Below are 20,653 nucleotides of genomic sequence, written 5' to 3'. Positions count from 1 at the left end.
CCAGAAAGAAAACTGAGAGAGGCCAGCACACGTTTGCTGTGTTCCGAAATTCGTAGCACTCTCTAATACGAAAATCTTTAAGATCTATGGTCGGTAAATACGTATCAGTAACTGACCATTACTCTGCCTAATTCGGTATCAGCAAAGCAGAGAATCACTAGAGAATGCATTGATATATGTGTAGTTCAATGTATATCAACGAGCGAATGAACAGACCATATTCACAGTGGTCGAAACTGATCAAATCACACACCATAGGCTCCGTAATGCCAAGTACGGCAGAGTATCGGTCGGTAATCGTCCATACAACTTGAGAATTAGTTCCAACGACGCATCTCGTGTCAATAAGCGCTACGAAATTGGGAGCACTAAAAACACGAGCGTGCACCCTTTCAAGCTTCTCTCCACACTTCTCTCTGCGTCAGTTTGAATCTTTTGAAAATGCGGCAAGCTGGGAGAGGTGGGTACTTTGAAAATGGAAGACAGAGTCTAGCTGTCGGTTACAGGATATAAGTTTTGTCGGTATTTCGATAATATTGAGCAAATCAATTAATTTTTTTCACAACTTTGGTGGCCCTTGTTATTTTAATGCGACTGTCGCGGGAAAATTTGATGAATTTTTTACCGCTCTGTACGATCGCGCACCAAATGGATGAGTGGATTTTTCTCGCAATCGCCTGCCTTCAATATTGACACTGATTCTCAACTAACAAACGGATTTCGAACTGCCGTGAAACAATTTAGACAAGATGGAAAAATACCGATCTATGAAGGCCTTCATTGCGGCTGCTCTCGAGTACTCAAAGCATCAGAGTGAAACCACGGCATCTGCATTACAACGGAATCTAGGGGTACGTCTGTTCCCAGCCTCTCTGGACTCCTTGAAGCAAAACATGAAACAAAATTCAAATTGTGTTTGATGATTTACAGACGATCGGTGCTTCCTTAGACTTAAGCATCTTTGATCCTGGGACCAGCATCGCCACAGAATTTTATGTCAGTCTTTACGAGCTTGCGAGCGCTCTTCCATCGCGCTCTAGCATAATTTGGAGCGCTGTTGCCGTTCTCCAGCATGCCTGCAAGAATTCCGCTGCTAGACAGACCCTTATTCACACTTACAAATTCACACCAATTTTGACAAGGCTTCTAGAGGTTTGTCCAATCGGTTCTCAATCTATCAATGTTGTTCAAGGGCAGTTAACGAGGTGAATTATAATTGCAGATTATTAATGTACATACTAGACGATCAATTCCTTGCAAATTTGCAGGCAAATCTAACGGCCGAGAAACGTATCAGGGTCCTTCAACTGATTCAGGAGCTTACATATGGAGTAAAGATATCCTGGCAGGAGGCGCACCTGCCTTATTTAATTTCAACTTTGACGCAATGGGTGTCGCAATCAACCGAGGAAGAAGTGGTTGCGTTGTCTTTGGGGGTGCTGATCAATCTCTGTTACAAAAATCTGCCTGCAATTTATACCCTCATGCGCGCCGTCGATACAAAAGTTTTTGTAAAAACTTTACTGAAGCTGCAAAGTTACAATATGAATACAAAAGTCCAATGCTGTAAATTGCTTATGGTATTGGAGAGCATCCACAGAGAACTAACCGATACAGATATCCTGGACTTCGCTACGGTCACATTTTGTAGCCTGATTTCTGCCCTCCAGGAGAAAAATGTACTGCTTCTCAGGCATACAGTCGACTTCTTTGACGATGTTCGACAAAAAGAACATTCGAGAAATGTTCTCGCAACTTATCCTGGGTATATGCTGAAAGATTATCATAGAAATTTATCTTTTAGAATAAACCATATTAGATGTTATAAATCTTTGCTAAACACTGTTGTATCGCATTGTTTCAGTTACGCCGAAGGTGTTGAAAACATATTGTTGAGACTAGAGAATAACTCAGACCCTGAATGTGTAGCATTGATGATGGAATTCCTGGTCTCAATTATTAGACTTCAGATACCGTCGCTGATGCCATTGTATTCCAAATGTGTCAGGACAGCGATGATGTGGGTCCCAGTTGAAAGAGTACGGTAGCAGAGTCTGATGCTATACTTGCTGCCAGTTTCCAGCCAAATAGATTCAACTGACAAATATTTGGTTTCAGGTCTGCTCAAAGGCATTGAGCCTCATTAGGATAGTAATCACTGACACTCGCCGATCCAAAGGATCTCTTGAAATACTCAATGAGCTTGACTTGAGTGTTTTAATGCTCGTTCTGGACAGTGGCTATGAAATGGAAGAGAGCGGAAGCAGTCGGAGTGTTGAGTCACAAGCCAGATTGACGGAGTTTCTACAGCTTGTACAAGAAATGGTGCGGATTCCTGTGGTTAGAGAGAAAGTAATGCAAACATTCACAGACCAGGCGATGCGGCAGATCTTGAGACCGGTGCTTGAAGAGAGTGAAGCTGCGACGTGTGAAGCTGTGCCTGGAAATCTATTTCAAGTGAGAATCAAGCAGCATGTCACACGTTTGCTTATTATAAGAGAAGGAAAAGTTTCAGAATGACAAGTGTAAAAAATTTATTATCGCAACTATCAGGACCCAGCAACAACTTTGCATGTCCATGCACTCTCTCTAACAGCCGACCTCGCAACCCACGATTCCAACTGGCTAACTCTGTACTCTGAATTGCTACGGAAAAAACAAATTCAAATGGTTATGGCATTGGCGCTATTCACTGGTGATGGAGATGTCAAGCAGCGGGTGTTGCAGCTACCCTCATCAGTCGGGTTCCCACAAGAATGGTATTTGTTCCTTTCCATAATTTTTGCTTCATGGCAAAGTGTGAAATATCCGAATTACATTGAAAAAATATGGCTATTAACGGAAATTTCTTACAATTCTACACTACAGCATTTCCGCAGTAGCAAAATGTATGGGCGAACTGGAACCCCTGGTGTTAGTTCAGGGGAGAACGGCATGTGGCCAGTCTTCCAAAGGGAGATCACCCACTGAACAAGGCTATTCGAGCGAAATGCAGATGCCCCTATTTTCGGTAGCCCAGGAAGAACGCCTCGATTTATTTATCACCAAACTTGAGCAAGCCTTTGAGTCTAACCAGATCCAAGATACCACAACCTCAGCTGTTATGGAGCTATACGAATATAAGGCATGTAATATTAAGCATTGAGAATGAATATATATATACGTGTGATAACGTGATTCCATTTCCTTAATTTTTATAGTTGGCGGCGATGCGACACGCGGAAAGAGCCACACAAGCGAGCCTCGAAGCGGCCAACAGTCACGCAACTAGCCTGCAACACAGGTTGGCACAGGTGGTTGCAGAGTCTAGCAGGCTTCATCAGTTACTATTTTACACACAACAATGCCTCGAAGGAAGCCGAACTGAAAAGATATGCTTGACTGCAAAACTGAAAGAAGAACAGGCACAAATGAGTAGGACACGTGAGACGCAGTCTCAGGTAAAACAGTGAAACATTTCAAAACTTGGTCGCAATTTAATCGTAATTTAAAACGAATCGTAGGAAATTCGAGGACTTCGTAAAATAGTTGTGGAAAAGTCGGCCACCATTGATCAGCTTAACCGAACCACCGCAGAATATTTAGGACAGCTGGAAACTAGTAAATCAACGATCGAGACTCTGGAAAGAAGAGTTAACGATTTACTGACTGAGGGAAAAGTTAGCGAGGCAAAAGCCCAAGAACTTGCAACGAAAATTAACGAACTGAGCCGGGTTATACGGAAAATGGAAGACGGATCGAATAAACAGAAACAGGTGATCAGATCTTAGTGTACGGAAGTACATACCTGTGAGCGTGCGCTAAATTTTTGAAAATATTTTACAGCTGCTCGAAGAGAAGAACAGAGAAATTGCCTCGAATCAGAATCACATATCTGCTCTGAAACAGGAACTTCAAGAGCAAGCAGAGCAGTGCTACAATCGTGAAAAGGCACTCTCTGAGAAAGAAGAGTGTATTGAGAGGATGAAAGGAGAGCTCTCTGACCTGAGTCGTATGCGGGACATAATATTCGAGCTCACTGCAAAAAAGAAAGAAGATTTAAATACCAGTTAGTCACGGCGGTCGGTTGTCGGAAAATAATCATCATTCGAAAACGATATATTTCGGATCTGTAACGCGATAACGTCGTGCAATACACTGTTTAAGGCACTTGATGAAAGAGAAGTCACTTGTTTACCGGAAATTGCACGTTTCTTATCGCTTACAGTTAAATCTATCATAAACTTTGTACCTACTGCACAATTCTCTGCATCTCTTCAATGACTCAAATTTCCGGGACGATAATTGTATCTACTTTGTACTCGTTTCCTTCATTATCTGCAATAAAGGTTTTTTTTATCTTTTTATTATTTCAGAGTTTGGTGAATAATATTTCCTATCCTTCTTAAAAAGGAAAATTTAACAAAAATAGTTTTATTTAAAATAAATGGAATGTTATATTGTCATGTGGAAATTATCACTTATTAATCGGTAATCGGTCAATGTACAATTTTTACAGAGCAAATAGAGTATTTGTGCGATGTAGAAATCTGGAAAAATTATTTTAACCATTTTAACATTCCCAAAAAATAGGTCGATTTTCACATTCGTAATTTACAATATTCAACCATCACGAATTTTCACGCGACAGGCAAATGAAACTAGTACGTAACTCCGCGATAGCTTTTAACCGATTCTTCGTGTAAAAGAAATTAGTAATTAAAATTAAAAATCGTCTCTGCACCACTTATTATACAATTCACATTATGAAACACTAACTAATTGATAATTGAGTTATCGTCGTGGAATCCTGATCCCTTGACAGTAATAAATTTTTACTGGATGCGCAGCATACTACAGTTCTATGAATAAAAAGGCTAGAACTAGTATTGAACAACTAGTTGTGCACCAGGATAAAGGCGATTGTTCCTAAATTATCCACATAGTTATCTGCTCCCTTTACTCCAAGGCTGCTCAGTGGCAGAGGCAAACACCACGTAAAAAAGACTACCTGCCATGTTCACCCCTGCAGCTAGCCAAAAAACGAGGTGCCATCGAGTCAAAGTTTCCTGAAACATATGTAGCATCGATGTTAGTTATCAGTACAAGCAGTTCTGAAATGCATCGAACTCACGTGCCCCTGGACGACCATGCCAACGATGTAGGGTGCCAAAAAGCCGCACGTATTTGCCGCCGCATTTGTCAGGCCATATAATGTACCGGCATATTGAGGAGCAAGTGCAATGTGATTCATTTGGTTTCCAGCATAAACGGCTCCCTGCAGCGAACCTAAACCAACTAGCATGAAGAGTACAATGTTTCGATCACAACCAGCCCATATTGCACCCAAGAAGCTCAAGCTGGGCCCGAGAGAGCCGATCGTGTTCCAAAACTTGAATGATCCTAGGGTAGATAGCAGATTTTTGGCAAGGAGTGCATCAGCCAACACTGAGATACCTAAGCCTACTATCCATGCACTGAGGTACGGCAACATTGAGTAGACTGCATCCTGAAAAAGGTGTTTAGGACAGTGAATAAAAACTAGATATTCAAACCAGGTTGTTCCACCTTCTCGTAAAAACTAATTTTCTTGAATAAGAGGTTTACCAAAAGAATATATTCTTGCCTCCAGTAAAAACTAGTCAACTGCCGATAAAAGTACCAATTGAAGAGCTTGTCTGAAAGGGTAACTTTATCTCCAAGGCAGAATAATGTGGCGATCTTGGAAGAAGTTTATCAGTCTCACCTGTTGAATATCGAAATGAAGAATCTTATCCATGTACGTGGGTAGCTCTGTGAGTAAAGTGTAGAAGGCCCAAGATTGGCCACACTGAGTTAGAGCTATAGCCCACATTGGCCGTGAAGTAAAAACAGCTAGCCAAGGTACTGATGCATTCACCTCGCCCTTTGAACGAATGCAGAAACTAATGACTGCGATTGTGAATGGGAAGAATAACAGAAATGAGGTAGATAAGAAAGGCACGCACCTCATTCTTTAGCTTAACAGATGCTTCGATAAATGCTCTTTCTTGAGGATCAATTCTAGTGTGCTGCGCGGGTGTGTCGAACACGAATATCAACCAGAAGATGTACCAAATTACACCCAGCCCACCAAAGAGATAGAAGGCTAGAGGCCAACCGCCCCAAAGATCCAGTGAACAAAGCCAGCCGCTCAGCGGAAGCGATATCACAGTACCAAAATTAAGTCCTGTGAATGAATAAGTAACTGTTATACAGGATATTAAATTATATGCGAAAGAGTAGAAAAATTTATTATTTTATAGATTTACCCGCATAAACTGTCGCTGCGAATTTGCTCCTTTCCAGTGGTGGAACCCAGTGAGCCAGCATACTGTGCATAGCAGGAAACGTAACTCCCTGTAATAAGAAGTTAAAGTATTGATGCGCAGTGCTTGGTGATGTTTCATATCTATCATTGAATACATAAGACCAATTACTTAACATACCTCTGTAATACCCTCAGCGACTCGAACAATGGCAAAGGGAACCAGTCCCCAGTAAGCAGCAAACGGACTGATAATAGTCAAAACAGCAGTCAAAAAGACGCCGAGTCCGTAAACCAACTTTCCTCCATATTTTTCAGCCAATCGACCACCAGGAACATTAGTAGCGACATAGCCGAAAAAAAATATCCCCAAAACAATGCCCTGTGTTGTTTCATCCCAGTTAAATTCTCCGGTATGCTGGACAAAAAAGATGTGCATGGATATTAGAATTGTTACTTTGTACGAGCTTAGATTGTTGGTAACGAATGCTCACCGGTACGAAGGTTCCATTTACAGGGTCCACAGAAGGACAGATGTCGGTGCTGTTGGCGCTGTCGTTTTTGTTTGATTCAGTCTTATTTACCATGGAGACGATGGCAATCGACAGGTTCACTCGCATTGCGTAAACAAGGGCAAAGCCCATAAATCCAAGGAACCCAAATGTGAAGCGTGCCTTGACCCATGACTTTGTATCCTCAATGAGCGGCTCCTGACTCTGTGAAACTGATAAAGAGTTGTCAAAAAATAATTTAAACCAGTTAAGCATAGATTATGCGTAGAACTCATCTCTGGTAACATAAAAGATTTATAAAATAGATAATGGCCTAACTTTGTTACTAAACTGTTTTTGGTATTTTTGTAATCTGATTATACGAAATTTGATAAAACAATTCTTGTGAATTACACCGTGACTTGTATCGGTATTTTGTCTAATCAGCAAAGTTGAAAACGTGTAATAATCTCGCTGAGAATGGATCTAGTTACACTAACCGCTAACAACAGATAAGCGTAGCTGAACAGCGATGCATGAGTAACAAAGGCTTAACCTGACAAAAGAGACTACAAAACACCAGCAATGAGCGATATGAAGTAATAACTAAATACGCCCACAAATCACAGCGATACAGGGTTTACGTCATTATTATTGTTGTAAGTCAGTCGGACAAAAGACAACAAGTCGGATCGAAGTTGAGAGGCTGCGTGGTTAAAACAGCTGAGCTGCTGATAACAGAATGAAAATAAACAATGCGTCGTTCCCACGAGAGTAATTTTATCGTTCATACCTGTGTAATACTAAACTACCCAGGTATTAATTTACGAATTATGACTCACGTTTATCCTCGATTACGTCGTTTATGAAAAGCGGTTGGTTGTCCCTGGACAAAGTCGGGTCCAGCACTTCGACCATGGTGTCCTGTCAATTTTCAATTTCACAGACAACAGTTGGCCGTTTTTTTCAGTTTGTATCTCTGTGTAAGATACAGAGCACCGCAAACTTATTGCTTAAGAACGCACAGGTATCTGTTACATTGAACTGGTTGTTTTTGCCGCCGTACTCGAGTGCGATTTTCACAGTTTATACAGGTTCACACCAAAGCCCAACTTCGGTACGGAGGTAAAACAAAGGAGAGTTAACAAGGGCGAAACTACTCCTTCTCTTTCTACTTGTCTAAAACGCGCCTTTCTCAATCACAATTCACGTCTCACTCTACCACTGATCTCTATTGGTCTCTATTGGTATAGAGATCAGTGCACTCTACGCTTGAATTAACCAATTGAGCGTGACGTTCGTAAAGATAAACTTTGTACGTTGAGAGTTTCCACGTTGGCCGCACCGAACGAGACTGAACCGTGACAGAAACAGCAGACGGGAGCACAACTGTCAAACTGAAGTGACGTCATCAGAGTTCAGTTTAATGTTACTGCGATCCGATCGCGCTATTTGCCAATCACAGATCGGGATTGTCTCGACCCTCTTTCGCCACGACAGCACGACTGGCGAAAAGTGGGGGGAAGTCTACGCGAACCACTGTAGCGCGAGATCAGGAAAAAGAGAGCTGAAAAGTTAAGGATTTTTATTCTGGTAGCTATAATAGAGGAGAGGAAAGATGTGGACGTTAGAAATCTCGATGAACCTTCTTTCAATGATATGATATGACTTCCATTATCATGTAGATTGTTGTACTTTATTGATTTCAATATTCATCCACACCGTGGTCCATGCTCCGTATCTTTTTAAACAATTAAAAATCATTTGTTCACTCTTAAATATTGGGGTGTAGGTTGTACACACAATGGGTACTTGATGTCTGAAAAAGTTTCAGGCATTTATGGATCTTGTTGATAGGATCGATGGAACACCATAAGTTAATTTAAGCTCTTTCTGAAGTGAAGTATTTAACTGAACATTACAAACTGAATCGAAGAACCAAATTTATGAAAATGGAAAGTTGAGTACGTTTGGCGAAAAATGACCGAAGTCGGATGGGGTCATCTTATTTTTGTCTGGACCTTGCTTTTGATGTAGGCCCTTGCTCCATCGACGTGCTTAATTATAATTTATTTAATTGAAAATATACAAACGGGTTAAAAAATTTACCAGCACTTACACGACAGACAATCTTAGAAATTACGGCAAGAGTGGTATACTTACTGTATTGTATATTCGCAAACGGTAGAAAAATTTGCAATACCCATTCATCCTGCGAGTATAAAATAATAAATTATAGTAATACTTTTTTACGTATCCTGGATAATGGAGTTTCAATTATTGTATACATATTTCGAGCAGTGGGAATTGCAGCTCCAAAGCCAGATCGATGCATTCATTAAAAACCTAATTAAAAGACTTTGTAAAATGATAAAATTATTAACTAAAGTTCACCTTCGGAAATTTGAAATATCACTTCGTTCAATCGTTAAAATCGGAATTGTTAAGAAAAAAATGCATACAATTACACATCTAAATTGACCGAGAGGATGCGTTTTTAAAAAAGTATCATTCCCTATTCCCCTATACTTGGTCTCTGTACCGATCCATTTGTTGATTTCGTCGATGGGAGTGTTAGAGATTTGCTTGAGGTATCCAATCCCAGTGCCATTTTAAGTAAGTTGAGAACGCTTTTCTTGTCGGTATTTTCACTGTCTGAAAATCGTTGTACAAAATTTATTGGTCTGATAACATTTTTTTTATCATTTTACAATGATGCGTTTCAACATTCTCGCAATTGAATTTTAATTTGTTTTCTTCCAATATCTCAATATAAATACCTTCGTTGTTAGTAACCTGTTGTTCCAAGTTGAGTTTTCCCTGTGCCATTTCGTACATACCCTCTTCTATAGTATCCTTTGCTATGAATCTTATAATCGAAACTGGCCTGTGGAAAGACGAAACCAAGTGATCACACACGTTCAGGGTGTCCAGGAACACGGGACTTGACAATTCTCTTATTTTCCCGGTAATTTGATAAAAAATCTCGGACATTCGTAACATTTTTTTGAGCTGTATAACTACTGAATATCCGTTGTTTTAAACAGTAATCTTTCAATTTGCATTGCCGATGAACGTAAATTTTAGAATGAGTTGGATTTCCCGAAAAAAAACATCTTGACGCTTATAAAGATAAGAACCCGAGGGCGTGAGAGTGCTAATGTAAACTGGCGTATCAACTTACCTCTGTTGACCAACCCTGTGACAACGGTCTTCGGCCTGCTTATCATTATATGGGTTGAAATCTAGGTCGTGGATTATGACTGTATCCGCTGCAGTCAAATTTATTCCTAAACCGCCAGCTCTTGTTGATAGTAAAAAAATAAATATGTCTGGATTTTGTGTAAATTCATCTATTAAAAATTGTCTTTCTGGTACCGGCGTCTGACCATCCAGTCTGTGAACAAAAAATAATATATAATACAGTTATTATAAACATTGATATCAATAATTAGCTACATACCTTGTAAATTTGTGTCCCCTGATGGCTAGATAGTCCTCAATAATATTCAGCATAGACGTGAACTGGCTGAATATTAAAACTCTATGACCATCAGTTTTGAGTTTCGGTAAAAGTTCGTCGAATTTTTGAAATTTGCCTGAATTTGGGATCAATTCCTGCGGCAGCCCTTGTCCTGCCAAACACTTGTGCACTCTTGTTAGTTGGTTTATCTGATAGTCTGACATCCATAGCAAATCCTCAAACACATAGTCAGGATTTTTCTGCTTGTATGTTGGATCACGAGACAATTTCTTTGCCATATCCTAAAAATATTATCAAATGTGTAATTTCGGAGTGAGTACGAGAAAAGAACCAGCATAAACTGCATCAAACCTTGAGTTTCGTTTCGTTGTAGTAGTCTCTTATAAGTAAGGGATGATTAGCTAGCTTTCTCAGCTGCATCATCATTCCAGTACCATTAACTTCTTTATTGGAATCAGCCTCAACAGTGAACTCAGCGACCAAATTCTGGTATAATTCGAGCTGCGACGTTTCTAAACGACAACGAATAACTTGTTCCGTTTTCACAGGTAAATCCTGTAAAACTTCCGACTTCAAACGGCGAAGGATGAATGGCTTCATGATTCGCTTCGCATTGACTACTTGTTCCCTTTCAAATTCCGTTTCTGCACGGCCACTCTTTTCGGCTGCAATTTTCTGCAATGTTATTTATTCATTTAATCAATAACCGGCGAATGATTTTACCGCCAATGAACTATATTTTACCTACAGTATTTTTTGAAAACAGGCTTTTCAACTCTGCTTGTTTGCCCGCAAACATTGATGGCATTGCGAACATCAACAGTGACATCAATTCAAGTAAATTGTTCTGCAAAGGAGTGCCAGTAAGCAGGATTCGATGTTTTGCCTGAAACCAAATGAAATGTTGATATCTTGTTTTCTCATTTTGCGGAATCATGACGAAATTTAAATTTACTGTCGATAGGTTGAGCGAAGGACTTCTCTAAACTTGAATGTAAAACATACTTACATTGATCCTAATGAGGTTTTCGTATCTAATGGTTGACATGTTCTTGAGCATGTGAGCTTCGTCGAAGACTACGTACTGCATGGGCATTACTCTGAAGAGTCTTCGTTCCTCGGGTGTACTGCTGACCAGGTTGTAAGTAGTAAGAATAATGTCAACGTCTTCCAAATCACCGGCACGCCATCCCATCCGCATCTCCTTGCGCTCGTCCTGTGACCCGTAATAGCCGACTACCTTTAAGCCTGGAGACCAACGCTCAAATTCGTTGCTCCAATTTTCTGTGCCGAGAGAAAATAGTAAACTCAACGAATTAAGGAAAGAAATTTTTATTCCTATATTTCAAATATCTCGTTTCCAAAGATGCGGTGCTACATGGATGTATAAATCTCACCCATTGTCGAACTGGGCACTACTATCAAATGAGGTCCAGCCCCATCGACGGCCAGTTCAGCCTCCTTCAGATAAGTGAGGAAAGTTATGACTTGAACGGTCTTTCCCAGTCCCATTTCATCAGCTAATATACCATTGACATTCTGGGCATGCAGCACAGCAAGCCAGTTAATACCGACCATTTGGTATGAGGCCAAATTCAGACCAGAAGGAATCCCTGCTGGTTGTTGCCTAATGTTCGTTGCCCCGGCTGCCACGGCTCTTTCTAGAATCGACGAAAGTCGAAGGCACTTCTTCATCAAAGTATCGACCACGTGACGTGTCCCCAACAGTACCTTTAATATTGTTGTTAGTTTATTTTTTGATGACTTCCGGATAAATGATAACTGCTTGCAAATGCACTCAGCACTTATGTCGCTGCGTGCAACTCAATTTCAGTGAGATTTAAGCATTGGTTTCATATTGTCTTTTAGATGAAAAAAATGCAACAATGTGTATACTAATAGACAATATGTTCGGTATAAAAGATGCACACTACAAGACTATGTTTTGTAGAATAAATCGAGAGAAAGAATATTTTTATGTATTATTAAATAATTGATAATGTATGTAGATGTAATACAATTTATACAGACCTGGGCAGAGTTTAAAAGTTCAGTATCTAAATATCTATAATTTTGGAACTTTTGCACCAAGTCTCGCCAGTCGTGGAATGGACGAGCCTCGATAATGGCATTCGCTCTTTTCTGGGAGCAGTGTGACATCAGCAGCAATTCCATGTGCAAAGCATTTTGCATGAAATCCAGTACAGATTTCTTATCACTAGTAAGTTCGTTTGATACCGCGGCGTCTGAATCGTCATCGCTGAGGACAACAATAACACAACATACTTTTGAAGATTTAAAGAAGTAATTTAAGAACAATTAATTATATTTTATAAAAAAATTATTCAACTTGCCACAAAACAAACCTACCTATGCACCAAGCCTAAGGGTCAGTGCACCCTCCATTTTAGTGACAATTTGTAAACAGGTTCTGAATTTCCTAATTAATTGTAAGACTTAAAAAAAGCAAAATGCATAAGACTCAAAAATATGCTTGCTAAAGCTGAATGCAATAACTTGTCACAACAACATACTACAAAAATATAACTGGATTGGCCAAATAAAAAGTTTTCCAAGCCAATACAAAGAATCGCAATATTTCCTTCAAGAATTTTAAAAGAAAATAAACCGCCGTTGTGTGAATAGTATAAAATATGTTTCTATGCGTTAGATTTAGCAAAATATAGCCAATCTACAATACTCATAATATTTTCAGAACTACCACTAGAGGCAGACACAAGAATAACTCTCAAAACGATTAAAATTATTGCATAAATTAGATAGCTGAATAATGTATGCTGTAGAATTGTAACAGACCCAAAGCAACATAAAATTAATAATCATTTATACCTATTACAGTTACTGCTGTACCAGAAACAATCTTATGCATATGACTATGCTAGTGAATGGTAAAAGCTTGATCTCATTTAATTTTTAGAGAATCCTGTACTCATTTAGTTTCACATATACCTACATTACAAAAAGATAATAACATATTGTTACAAATAAAATGAACTCCTTTATATCACTTAAGTATAATGGAAAGAACAGTACAATGATTAAATACGTACTTCAAAAACCAGCATTCAAGCATGTTTCTTTGAAAAAGTTTAAGCCATCAAAACTCACCTATCGAATACCCTATTCTTGTAGTTCTTTTCATCTGAGTCATTATCAACATCCTCGTCGTAATCAACTTTTCTCCTTTTTTTCTTGCTAGACGACAATGGTTTATTGCCAAGTCTCTTCCGCTGGCTATTAAGCTGTCTCTCTGCTTCATCCGTCTGCCAGTTGGAGTTATTCAGCGCTTCGAGAATTCGCTGTACAAACAGAAAGAAACATAGAATTAAGTATCTGAAATTAAAAATGCGCCAACTTGGGCATTGGCTTGAATTTGACATGAAATTTGGCATTGAGACATAGAACAAACCGGAGCATCGAGGCGAGGATACAATGTACTCAGGTACTTGAATTTCTCTTCCCTTTCTTTGGTTTCTGGTTTATTGTCAACGTGTGGCATCGAACCTTGCAGCTTAGTCGGGCTTCCCACATCGCTGTCACTGTCTTCGATCCTGTTCACTGGCTTACGTCGTATTTGGTTTCCAGAACTCGTCAGGTTACTGTCTTCATCAGCTACAGGCACAAACATCAGAATTTGGTTTTGTTACATGTATTGCTAAAGGTGAGGATAATAATAAAACAGGATGGAATGGGGGTAAGAAGCTGAAAGAAAAACGGAAAAGAAAATCTGAGGTAAGGTGATTTGAAGTGAATTTAAGTGAAACGTTGAGAAGAATAACGATTGCAATTGCAATTACAATGAAAAATTTTCTATGGGACTTACACGTGTTCATCTTTTTCACTGGTTTTTTCTGAAATCTAAATTTGCGCAAATTTTCCAAAAGACTGTGGCTGCCCGTTGATTTAATCTCAAATGAATTTGAATCTGACATATTATCCCGTCAACTATCGGTGTAGCGCGATAGAGGTGACATTTCTTGGTGTTTGAGATTCTTTTTTTTAGTTTTTTAAAGGCAACCTCCAACAAATGGAGATTATAATAACAGATGCACGGACCCAAGCCGTGTATACTACATGTACGTGTATATTGTAGAGTATGCAGTTTGCATCTTTAAAATGTAAACGCTTCACTCGATTTACGATCTCGCGTTGCGGAATTTTCACCGCTGAACTTGTAGAGGAAAGATGGCTAATACACGACTCTTGGCGACGGCCGAATGATGGCCGCGAAGTTCGCGAACACCTGCAAGATAAATCATCCGTAGTTTTTTGTGATGTCGAGTCGAGGGTCTTCGTTCAGTTCTCCATAGCGTCGATAGTTCATGGTTCGTAACGAGGGTTTCGAAATTCGATTATTTTCGAAAAGAATGCTAAGGATCTTAATTTTCTCTTGCTTAAACGTCTCCGCCAGTTTTCGAAAAACCGAATTCTTCCAAATTGCATAGAACTACTCCGTGATAGATCTGCAGCTTACGGACAGACACGTCTGCGAAGAGGTAATTAGTCTCAAAGAGCCAGCCGCTGCTTGAATACGAAATATCGATTTCATCGGTAGAAATAGTCGATGGCTAGAAAAAAGAAATAATCGATTATTCACGTAAAAGAATACGAGTGGAATGGAGGTCGAGTCGTTGCACGGCTAACTTCATAGGATAATCCAACCTTGGCTTTAACTCCCACAGTCCCACCGCGAAGTGCGGGGCGATTGGAGTAACGTCTGTAATTATCGCGGATGGTTCGTACGCCCGGGCGATTCGGTGCTACTGCTGTTCGCATCTATGCGAAAATAAACATCTTTTTCCTATAACCATCCGTCATCAGGTCAGCTGTCAATTGTTGACCGATCAAAATGGTAAGATATCTCTCAGAATCAGTCACACCCGAATACGACAAAGCTGTATGACAAGGGCCGCCGTGCATATCACGCAGGGCGAGACAATCCTGTATAACAATACTTGCGATCCTGCCAGGGTTTTCAGTTACACTATTGCTTCTTCACTGTACTAAAAATTGGTGGAAATATCAATCTGACTTACCGTTTCTCTGATTATTCTTTTCTCGAGCTATCTGGGGTCTGGTTAAGCCCCACTTCTGCTTTCCTTTCCTTTCATAAGCTTCACAAGTCTCCAAGTTATCTTTGCATGTAGGTCGCTCCGAACAAAAGACATTAGGCATGCTCAGCTTCGATCAACCTGTTATGGAAGTTAGTTTTCTTTACAGGACAACGATGCAGCTGTGCTTCGGAGGCTGGAGCAACTGATGACTGAATTTTTCTCACCACAAACCAGCAATGATCAAAAACGATCAATCGAACAGAGCCTTCATGAATTCGCGGCACAAATCGACTCTTGGAGGCTGTGTCTTTACTTTTTGTCATCAACTGACAATCGCTATGTCAGCATGTTTGCACTCACTACTCTCGAGGCGAGTAAAACTGCTCTATTAGTCATTTGTAGTTTTTTTTTTTTTTCTCTCCTTTAAACCAGATACATTTCCCATGTGCAGAAGCTAATATTTGGTATCTGATTGCTTCCAATCCAGCAGACAGCAATTGGACGTCGATGGCCAGTGCTGGGATGGGAAGACAGAGCTATTGTAAGATCAACGCTGTACACTCTCTCCCTAGAACGTGGTATAACTCCGTTTGTTCGGAACAAGGTGGTCAAGTTGGTGGTTGATATCGCCAGGCATGACTGGCCTCACTTTTACTCCGACTTTTTCTCAAATATTTTACAGGCACGTACCTAGTTCGCTGCTCTGTGTGGCTTGCGTTTAAAAACATTTGTATTTAGATTTATAATCGATGAAACACGTTTATTTGTAGTTATTAGGTCACAGGCACACAAGACTATTGGGTCTGGTTTACCTGAAAACTGCTTCTGAGGAATTGGGAACCCCGAGAGAGGACTTACCACTTCACCGAAAAGCGGAATTGCTTAGGTTGTTCAACAGTTTGGTACCAACCGCCTTGGATGTTCTTACAGGTGAATAATTTTATCAACATGAAAGAAATAACAGTAAATAGAATTCTATTATTATGCTGAGAATATTTATGACTTTGTATCCTTTCTGTGAATTTAGAACTTCTTGTCGAAACAACCAAACATCAGAATAGGTCCGGCACAATAACTCCGCCACCTTCGCCGACGGGTGCTCAAAGTGCTCCTCTCCAAGGGAGAACTGTTTTAGATGTGGAAGGACTTGCAGCTGGTAGCGGGGAAATTTGCATCATCACCCTGGAAGTTCTGGCACATTTGTTCACCTGGATAACTCTCACTGATCATTTTTCTACCAACCTATTGAACGTTATTTTCACCTGCGCCAAGTATCGTGATTCAATGGTAATAAACAATAGTTACTAAATAATCCTGACTAGAAACGATAATCTAAAAGTCACCAATTTCTTTTGGAGGCTTATATCGCTTATGTAATACTTCTAACTGATTCTTTTCCGTATTGTCAAAAGTTTAATCTTCCCATTGAGCTGTCAGGGCTTTAGACTGTTAAATCATCTAAGTAATTCAGCAAACTCATTATACCGTGTCTTGTTTCTCTTTCTGCAAAAAACCATGAAAAAGAGTCGCAAAATTAATTAAAACAAACATGAATTGAACAGAACGGAAGGCAGATTGAGACAGCCGTGCAAGCATTGACGACAATAAATGAACTGCTGTACCGCCCAAGCTCACCGAGTGCCACAGAGAGCTTGCTGCTGCAGATATTTCAACGAGGGATAGAACTATTTCAATCCATAGAACATCTAGAGTCCATCGACGAAAGGTGATTCCGATTTACAAGTTCCAATCGTTCCCGTCTGACCGTCCGTCCGTTCATCCACCTATCCCTCCCTACGTTAGGCCGGTTGTAAAGAAAATACTGGAAAGTTCGTGACGACGGTTTTGCCGTCGGTAACTATTATATGTATGATATAGTACTTGCGCTAAAAGTGATAATGAGAACTAAATCCAATCAAACATATGCTAATTATTGTTTTTGGGGTTTACTTTCTTAGCTACTTAGAAAAAATGACAGAGTATCTGCAGTTATTCGTTACAAATCACCTCAAAAAGGTTGAATCTTGCCCAAAGTTTCCCGTCAATGCGCTTCTCGAGGTATTATACCATCACACGTTTCAACGCTGCATCACACCGATGGGGTATACTAGATCATTGGAGGTTTGGTCCATACTGCTGGAAAGCACTCAGGCTCGCTATGCTACAGTCGCTCTCGCGCTCGCAGAACGCGTCTTACAAAAAGTCACCTTCAAATTTAACGCGCACACTCTAAAGGTTCTGGACACTGATACATTGGACGAAAATGTAAGTGGTTTGCCTAATCGTGCTTTATCTCACCTTACAAAAGATAATCTCTAATTTTTCAAACATTTTTGCAGGATGAGACGGAGTGGCAGCATTTTTTACGCTGCAATATCGAATGCCTTGCCAAAGTTGCAGACATCTCTCCTATACCGGTGTTCACACTGCTGGTGCGATATTAAATCTTGTATCTTTTTTCCCAGGGACTATTTAGGTATATATTTTATGCTACTTTTATGTTCCCAGTATCAATCCTGGCGGGAGAGTCTATCAGTTTACGCAAAGTTAGGTTCAGCCGTAGCAAGTGGTCAGGTAGTGGTCCTGAACGATTCCGAAGCTTCTAACGTAAGAATTCATCTACGGGACTTGGCGTCCATGACTCAGGCTCTGGCTCGATTGTATGTTCATTTTGTTGGTAAGTTGTATCATTTGAAGTTCATGTTGAGTGATGAATTTATACTGGAAAATACGAAAAGCAGATTTTCAGACAAAAGAAGAAAATAGGTTTACAATTCTTTTGAAGACAAACGTTTTGGAAAAATAGGGGATCAACCAGGGATCGATTGCTCATTGGCCGAGGAACTAGTTTCGCAAACGTTCGAAGTCTGCACTTTTGCCAAGGACAATCAACTGCACAGGGCCAATCTTCAGCCAGTTGAAATACTTCAAGACCTAGTTGAAGTGTAAGCTTATTGGTGAAATATTCGTATGCACGTTTTGCTCAAAAAAATTTTCTCATGCTCCGTCTTCCAGAAATTCACAGATGTTGGCTTCACTCCAGGCATGGTGCCATTGGATATCGGAAAGGCCAGAAAAATTGAAGGACAGTTTAAGTCAACGATGCGTGCAGTCCTGTATTTGGGCCTTGATGCCTAACACGTTTCCCCAAAATTTACCGCCAAAATTTGTTCACTCAGCTGCGCATCTAATGCAGAGCACAGTTTCTATTCTCAAACCAAACCTCTGGGATCAACCTGCATTTAATGATTTAGTTTGTGCCGGCTCCCATCCGCATCTTAATCAGGATACTGCAAAGGTCCTCAGGAGAGCCCTGGTCAACGGAATAATTCTCCCTGCTGGAGACATCGGGGCGCGGCAAAGACTAATGGGTAAGAATTAACATAGAGATGACGTTTGGTCATTTTTCATCACGCAAATTATAAATAACTTCCCATAGGCACGATGGTCACGGCTCTTTCGCACCCACTAGGAGGAGAGGGGCAGCCGGTGCCTCCTGAAATTGTAGTATCATCGTCGGTACTATCACTCAAAGAGTTGTTGGAAGATTGTCGTTCGTCGTCTACAGCAATAAAAAAACTCTTACACACTAATCTAGAATCAACAGTAAATCGAGTACTGGAACTTCTCCCTCATCTCATCAGATTTCCAGGAACATGTGAAACATTGCTTAGCTTTCTCCACAGCGCCTTTGCTGTTCTTCAGCAACAACTGGGACCAGAGTATACACAAAATGCGGCGCAAGCTATGCTGCACATCTTTACTCGGTAATAAGCATTGTTAAATGTGTGAAGTAAATGGGATGTCTGAAATAGCAGAAATATTAAAAAATCTAGCGAACAAAACTTACCAACAGCTTGAAAATATCAAACCTTTTTCACCTTTGTTAAATTCTGCATTAATATTTTTCAGTGAAAATATATCGATCGGACCAACGTTGGATCAGCTCCTGGAAATATTGATTTTGGTTGTGTCAGCACCTGGCAGAGCTTTCAAAGCGTTCGTGCCGTCAATAACAGACTTGTGCTTGAGCAATGTGTGGCCCGTTGTCAGGAGTGATTTGAGCGATCACCCAGATACCACCATAGTTTTATTACGCTTGTTACATAGGTAAAGTGTAACGATTAATTAACTTTACGATCAATTATTCAATTTTATGGGAGTAAAATCCGTCCATACTTGTTTCTGTGCAGTATTTTAATGCACCATTGGCAGTACTTTTATAACTCATCCGTACTACGGACTTTCGGTAATCCCGACGAAGCTGAGCCGGTTGAGCACAGAGAAGAGTTAGTCGCTATTTTGGAAGCGTTTGGTCAGGCGTTACTACAACCAGACGTGAACATATTTCGTCAGAGTCTTCAGAGTCTGGAACAACTAAACTCTAGATGCCGTCTGTACCAGCGTTCTATTTTCAAAACTAATTTACTTGAGAGATTTTTGGCAGCACTTTTTACAGTTTTGTTTCAAAGGTATAAAAAATTTTTTCTTCTCATTTAGAGGAATTTTAAGTGTGTCTACGAATCTGGTCAACAATCTTATATTCATCCCATTTCAGATCTCACGATCTCTTGGCCGACGAAATAGCGACTGCGGTTCACAGTCTTGCGCTTGTCAATTGTGACTGGTTTTTTGGTGAATTTTTGCCAAAATTTTTAACTGGATGTGAGGGACTAGACGACGAACAGAGATGCACACTTTTAGAAAACTTTGACCGAGCAACAGTGAGTATTAATTTTATACTTTATTATGCAATGTAGATGGAAGATTAGTTTACCTACAAATACATAACACATGTTTCTAATTCCAATTTTTTTGTTTTTTCAGGATCAACCGACATTGACAAGATCTGTTCTTCGTATGGTGACTGATTTGAGGTGCTATCAATTTTGTCGGACTGTTTAATATATGTATTATACATACATATCTCCTTTCCTCCACTCTCATATAAATGCGCTAGTACATTACATAACTTTCTGTATTTTTGTTACGAAACGAAGACAAAAAAAATAATTAACGGTAAAAGATAGTAATTAATAGCCGGCGATAGTCTTTTCGGGAAAAGCATTGATATTTCATGTTTCAACTTCGGCGTACAATTATCAGTCTCGAGTTTTAAAATTGTATAATTATCAATCGCATTCACCCGATGCAGCAAAATACTGCCATATCTATACATTGTATATTCCTATTACGTAGAATAAGAGAGTCAAATGAATTTTATTCGCCCGTTCAATTATTTATATATAAAACTTCATTATTATGAATAATTATTACAAATTATGAAATTTCTAAATCACTTGATTCATCTATCCCTCGTCCGATATTTGTTGAAATA

The 20,653-nt window shown here is 39.8% G+C and overlaps 4 protein-coding genes across 8 annotated transcripts; 2 read left to right on the top strand and 2 right to left on the bottom strand.

The window, feature by feature from the left end:
• Positions 1-35: 35 nt before the first annotated feature.
• On the top strand, positions 36-4,698 carry LOC124183394 (protein CIP2A homolog). Its single transcript, XM_046571830.1, has 10 exons — positions 36-851; positions 931-1,152; positions 1,269-1,765; positions 1,865-2,039; positions 2,119-2,457; positions 2,554-2,759; positions 2,869-3,124; positions 3,201-3,440; positions 3,504-3,755; positions 3,826-4,698. Exons 1-10 carry the CDS (start codon positions 750-752, stop codon positions 4,051-4,053), a joined length of 2,517 nt encoding a protein of 838 aa, XP_046427786.1. The 5' UTR covers positions 36-749; the 3' UTR covers positions 4,054-4,698.
• Positions 4,440-8,261, bottom strand: LOC124183400 (sialin). Of its 2 annotated transcripts, none has more exons than XM_046571848.1 (8): positions 7,599-8,261; positions 6,760-6,989; positions 6,447-6,683; positions 6,270-6,357; positions 5,967-6,187; positions 5,726-5,884; positions 5,114-5,488; positions 4,440-5,048 (listed from the first exon to the last, which is right to left on the bottom strand). In XM_046571848.1, the coding sequence occupies exons 1-8, from the start codon at positions 7,672-7,674 to the stop codon at positions 4,926-4,928; spliced, it is 1,509 nt and encodes a 502-aa protein (XP_046427804.1). In that variant the 5' UTR covers positions 7,675-8,261; the 3' UTR covers positions 4,440-4,925. The 2 variants fall into 2 exon arrangements, with proteins under 2 accessions (XP_046427804.1, XP_046427805.1); XM_046571849.1 differs by lacking the exon at positions 7,599-8,261 and adding an exon at positions 7,257-7,378.
• Positions 8,262-8,425: 164 nt separating this feature from the next.
• LOC124183393 (SWI/SNF-related matrix-associated actin-dependent regulator of chromatin subfamily A containing DEAD/H box 1 homolog) lies at positions 8,426-14,492 on the bottom strand. Its single transcript, XM_046571829.1, has 12 exons — positions 14,085-14,492; positions 13,671-13,873; positions 13,370-13,560; positions 12,272-12,500; positions 11,638-11,971; positions 11,250-11,524; positions 10,989-11,126; positions 10,592-10,915; positions 10,220-10,521; positions 9,941-10,153; positions 9,537-9,643; positions 8,426-9,411 (listed from the first exon to the last, which is right to left on the bottom strand). The coding sequence occupies exons 1-12, from the start codon at positions 14,191-14,193 to the stop codon at positions 9,272-9,274; spliced, it is 2,565 nt and encodes an 854-aa protein (XP_046427785.1). The 5' UTR covers positions 14,194-14,492; the 3' UTR covers positions 8,426-9,271.
• A 67-nt stretch (positions 14,493-14,559) lies between these two features.
• LOC124183391 (exportin-6-A) lies at positions 14,560-20,551 on the top strand. Of its 4 annotated transcripts, XM_046571826.1 has the most exons (17): positions 14,560-14,757; positions 14,944-15,113; positions 15,482-15,685; positions 15,803-15,997; positions 16,086-16,245; positions 16,343-16,602; positions 16,878-17,041; positions 17,274-17,580; positions 17,655-17,747; positions 17,824-17,992; positions 18,101-18,260; positions 18,331-18,686; positions 18,755-19,082; positions 19,228-19,425; positions 19,509-19,787; positions 19,874-20,039; positions 20,143-20,551. In XM_046571826.1, exons 2-17 carry the CDS (start codon positions 15,111-15,113, stop codon positions 20,218-20,220), a joined length of 3,120 nt encoding a protein of 1,039 aa, XP_046427782.1. In that variant the 5' UTR covers positions 14,560-14,757; positions 14,944-15,110; the 3' UTR covers positions 20,221-20,551. The 4 variants fall into 4 exon arrangements, with proteins under 4 accessions (XP_046427782.1, XP_046427781.1, XP_046427783.1 ...); XM_046571825.1 differs by lacking the exon at positions 14,560-14,757 and having other exon boundaries at positions 14,879-15,113; XM_046571827.1 differs by lacking the exon at positions 14,560-14,757 and having other exon boundaries at positions 14,879-15,113; positions 15,806-15,997; positions 20,143-20,550.
• The last annotated feature ends 102 nt before the right edge of the window (positions 20,552-20,653 follow it).

The sequence above is a fragment of the Neodiprion fabricii genome, chromosome 5 (genome assembly GCF_021155785.1).
Source record: "Neodiprion fabricii isolate iyNeoFabr1 chromosome 5, iyNeoFabr1.1, whole genome shotgun sequence".
Lineage (NCBI taxonomy): Eukaryota > Metazoa > Arthropoda > Insecta > Hymenoptera > Diprionidae > Neodiprion > Neodiprion fabricii.
Note: the sequence above shows the minus strand (reverse complement) of the source record. Positions and strands in the feature narration are given on the sequence as shown.

Excerpts from the sequence above, each read along its gene's own strand:
- LOC124183394 (XM_046571830.1), top strand. The coding sequence starts at position 750 with ATGGAAAAATACCGATCTATGAAGGCCTTCATTGCGGCTGCTCTCGAG. Across the intron at positions 1,766-1,864 it reads GTTCTCGCAACTTATCCTGG|TTACGCCGAAGGTGTTGAAA; the intron begins GTATATGCTGAA and ends GCATTGTTTCAG. Across the intron at positions 3,441-3,503 it reads CACGTGAGACGCAGTCTCAG|GAAATTCGAGGACTTCGTAA; the intron begins GTAAAACAGTGA and ends AACGAATCGTAG.
- LOC124183400 (XM_046571848.1), bottom strand. The coding sequence starts at position 7,674 with ATGGTCGAAGTGCTGGACCCGACTTTGTCCAGGGACAACCAACCGCTT. Across the intron at positions 6,188-6,269 it reads CGCAGCGACAGTTTATGCGG|GACTTAATTTTGGTACTGTG; the intron begins GTAAATCTATAA and ends ATTCATTCACAG. Across the intron at positions 5,049-5,113 it reads GCATGGTCGTCCAGGGGCAC|GAAACTTTGACTCGATGGCA; the intron begins GTGAGTTCGATG and ends CATATGTTTCAG.
- LOC124183393 (XM_046571829.1), bottom strand. The coding sequence starts at position 14,193 with ATGTCAGATTCAAATTCATTTGAGATTAAATCAACGGGCAGCCACAGT. Across the intron at positions 13,874-14,084 it reads AGTGAAAAAGATGAACACGT|CTGATGAAGACAGTAACCTG; the intron begins GTAAGTCCCATA and ends TTGTGCCTGTAG. Across the intron at positions 9,644-9,940 it reads CACAGGGTTGGTCAACAGAG|GCCAGTTTCGATTATAAGAT; the intron begins GTAAGTTGATAC and ends GTCTTTCCACAG.
- LOC124183391 (XM_046571826.1), top strand. Across the intron at positions 16,246-16,342 it reads CGCCTTGGATGTTCTTACAG|AACTTCTTGTCGAAACAACC; the intron begins GTGAATAATTTT and ends CTGTGAATTTAG. Across the intron at positions 17,042-17,273 it reads CTAGAGTCCATCGACGAAAG|CTACTTAGAAAAAATGACAG; the intron begins GTGATTCCGATT and ends TTACTTTCTTAG.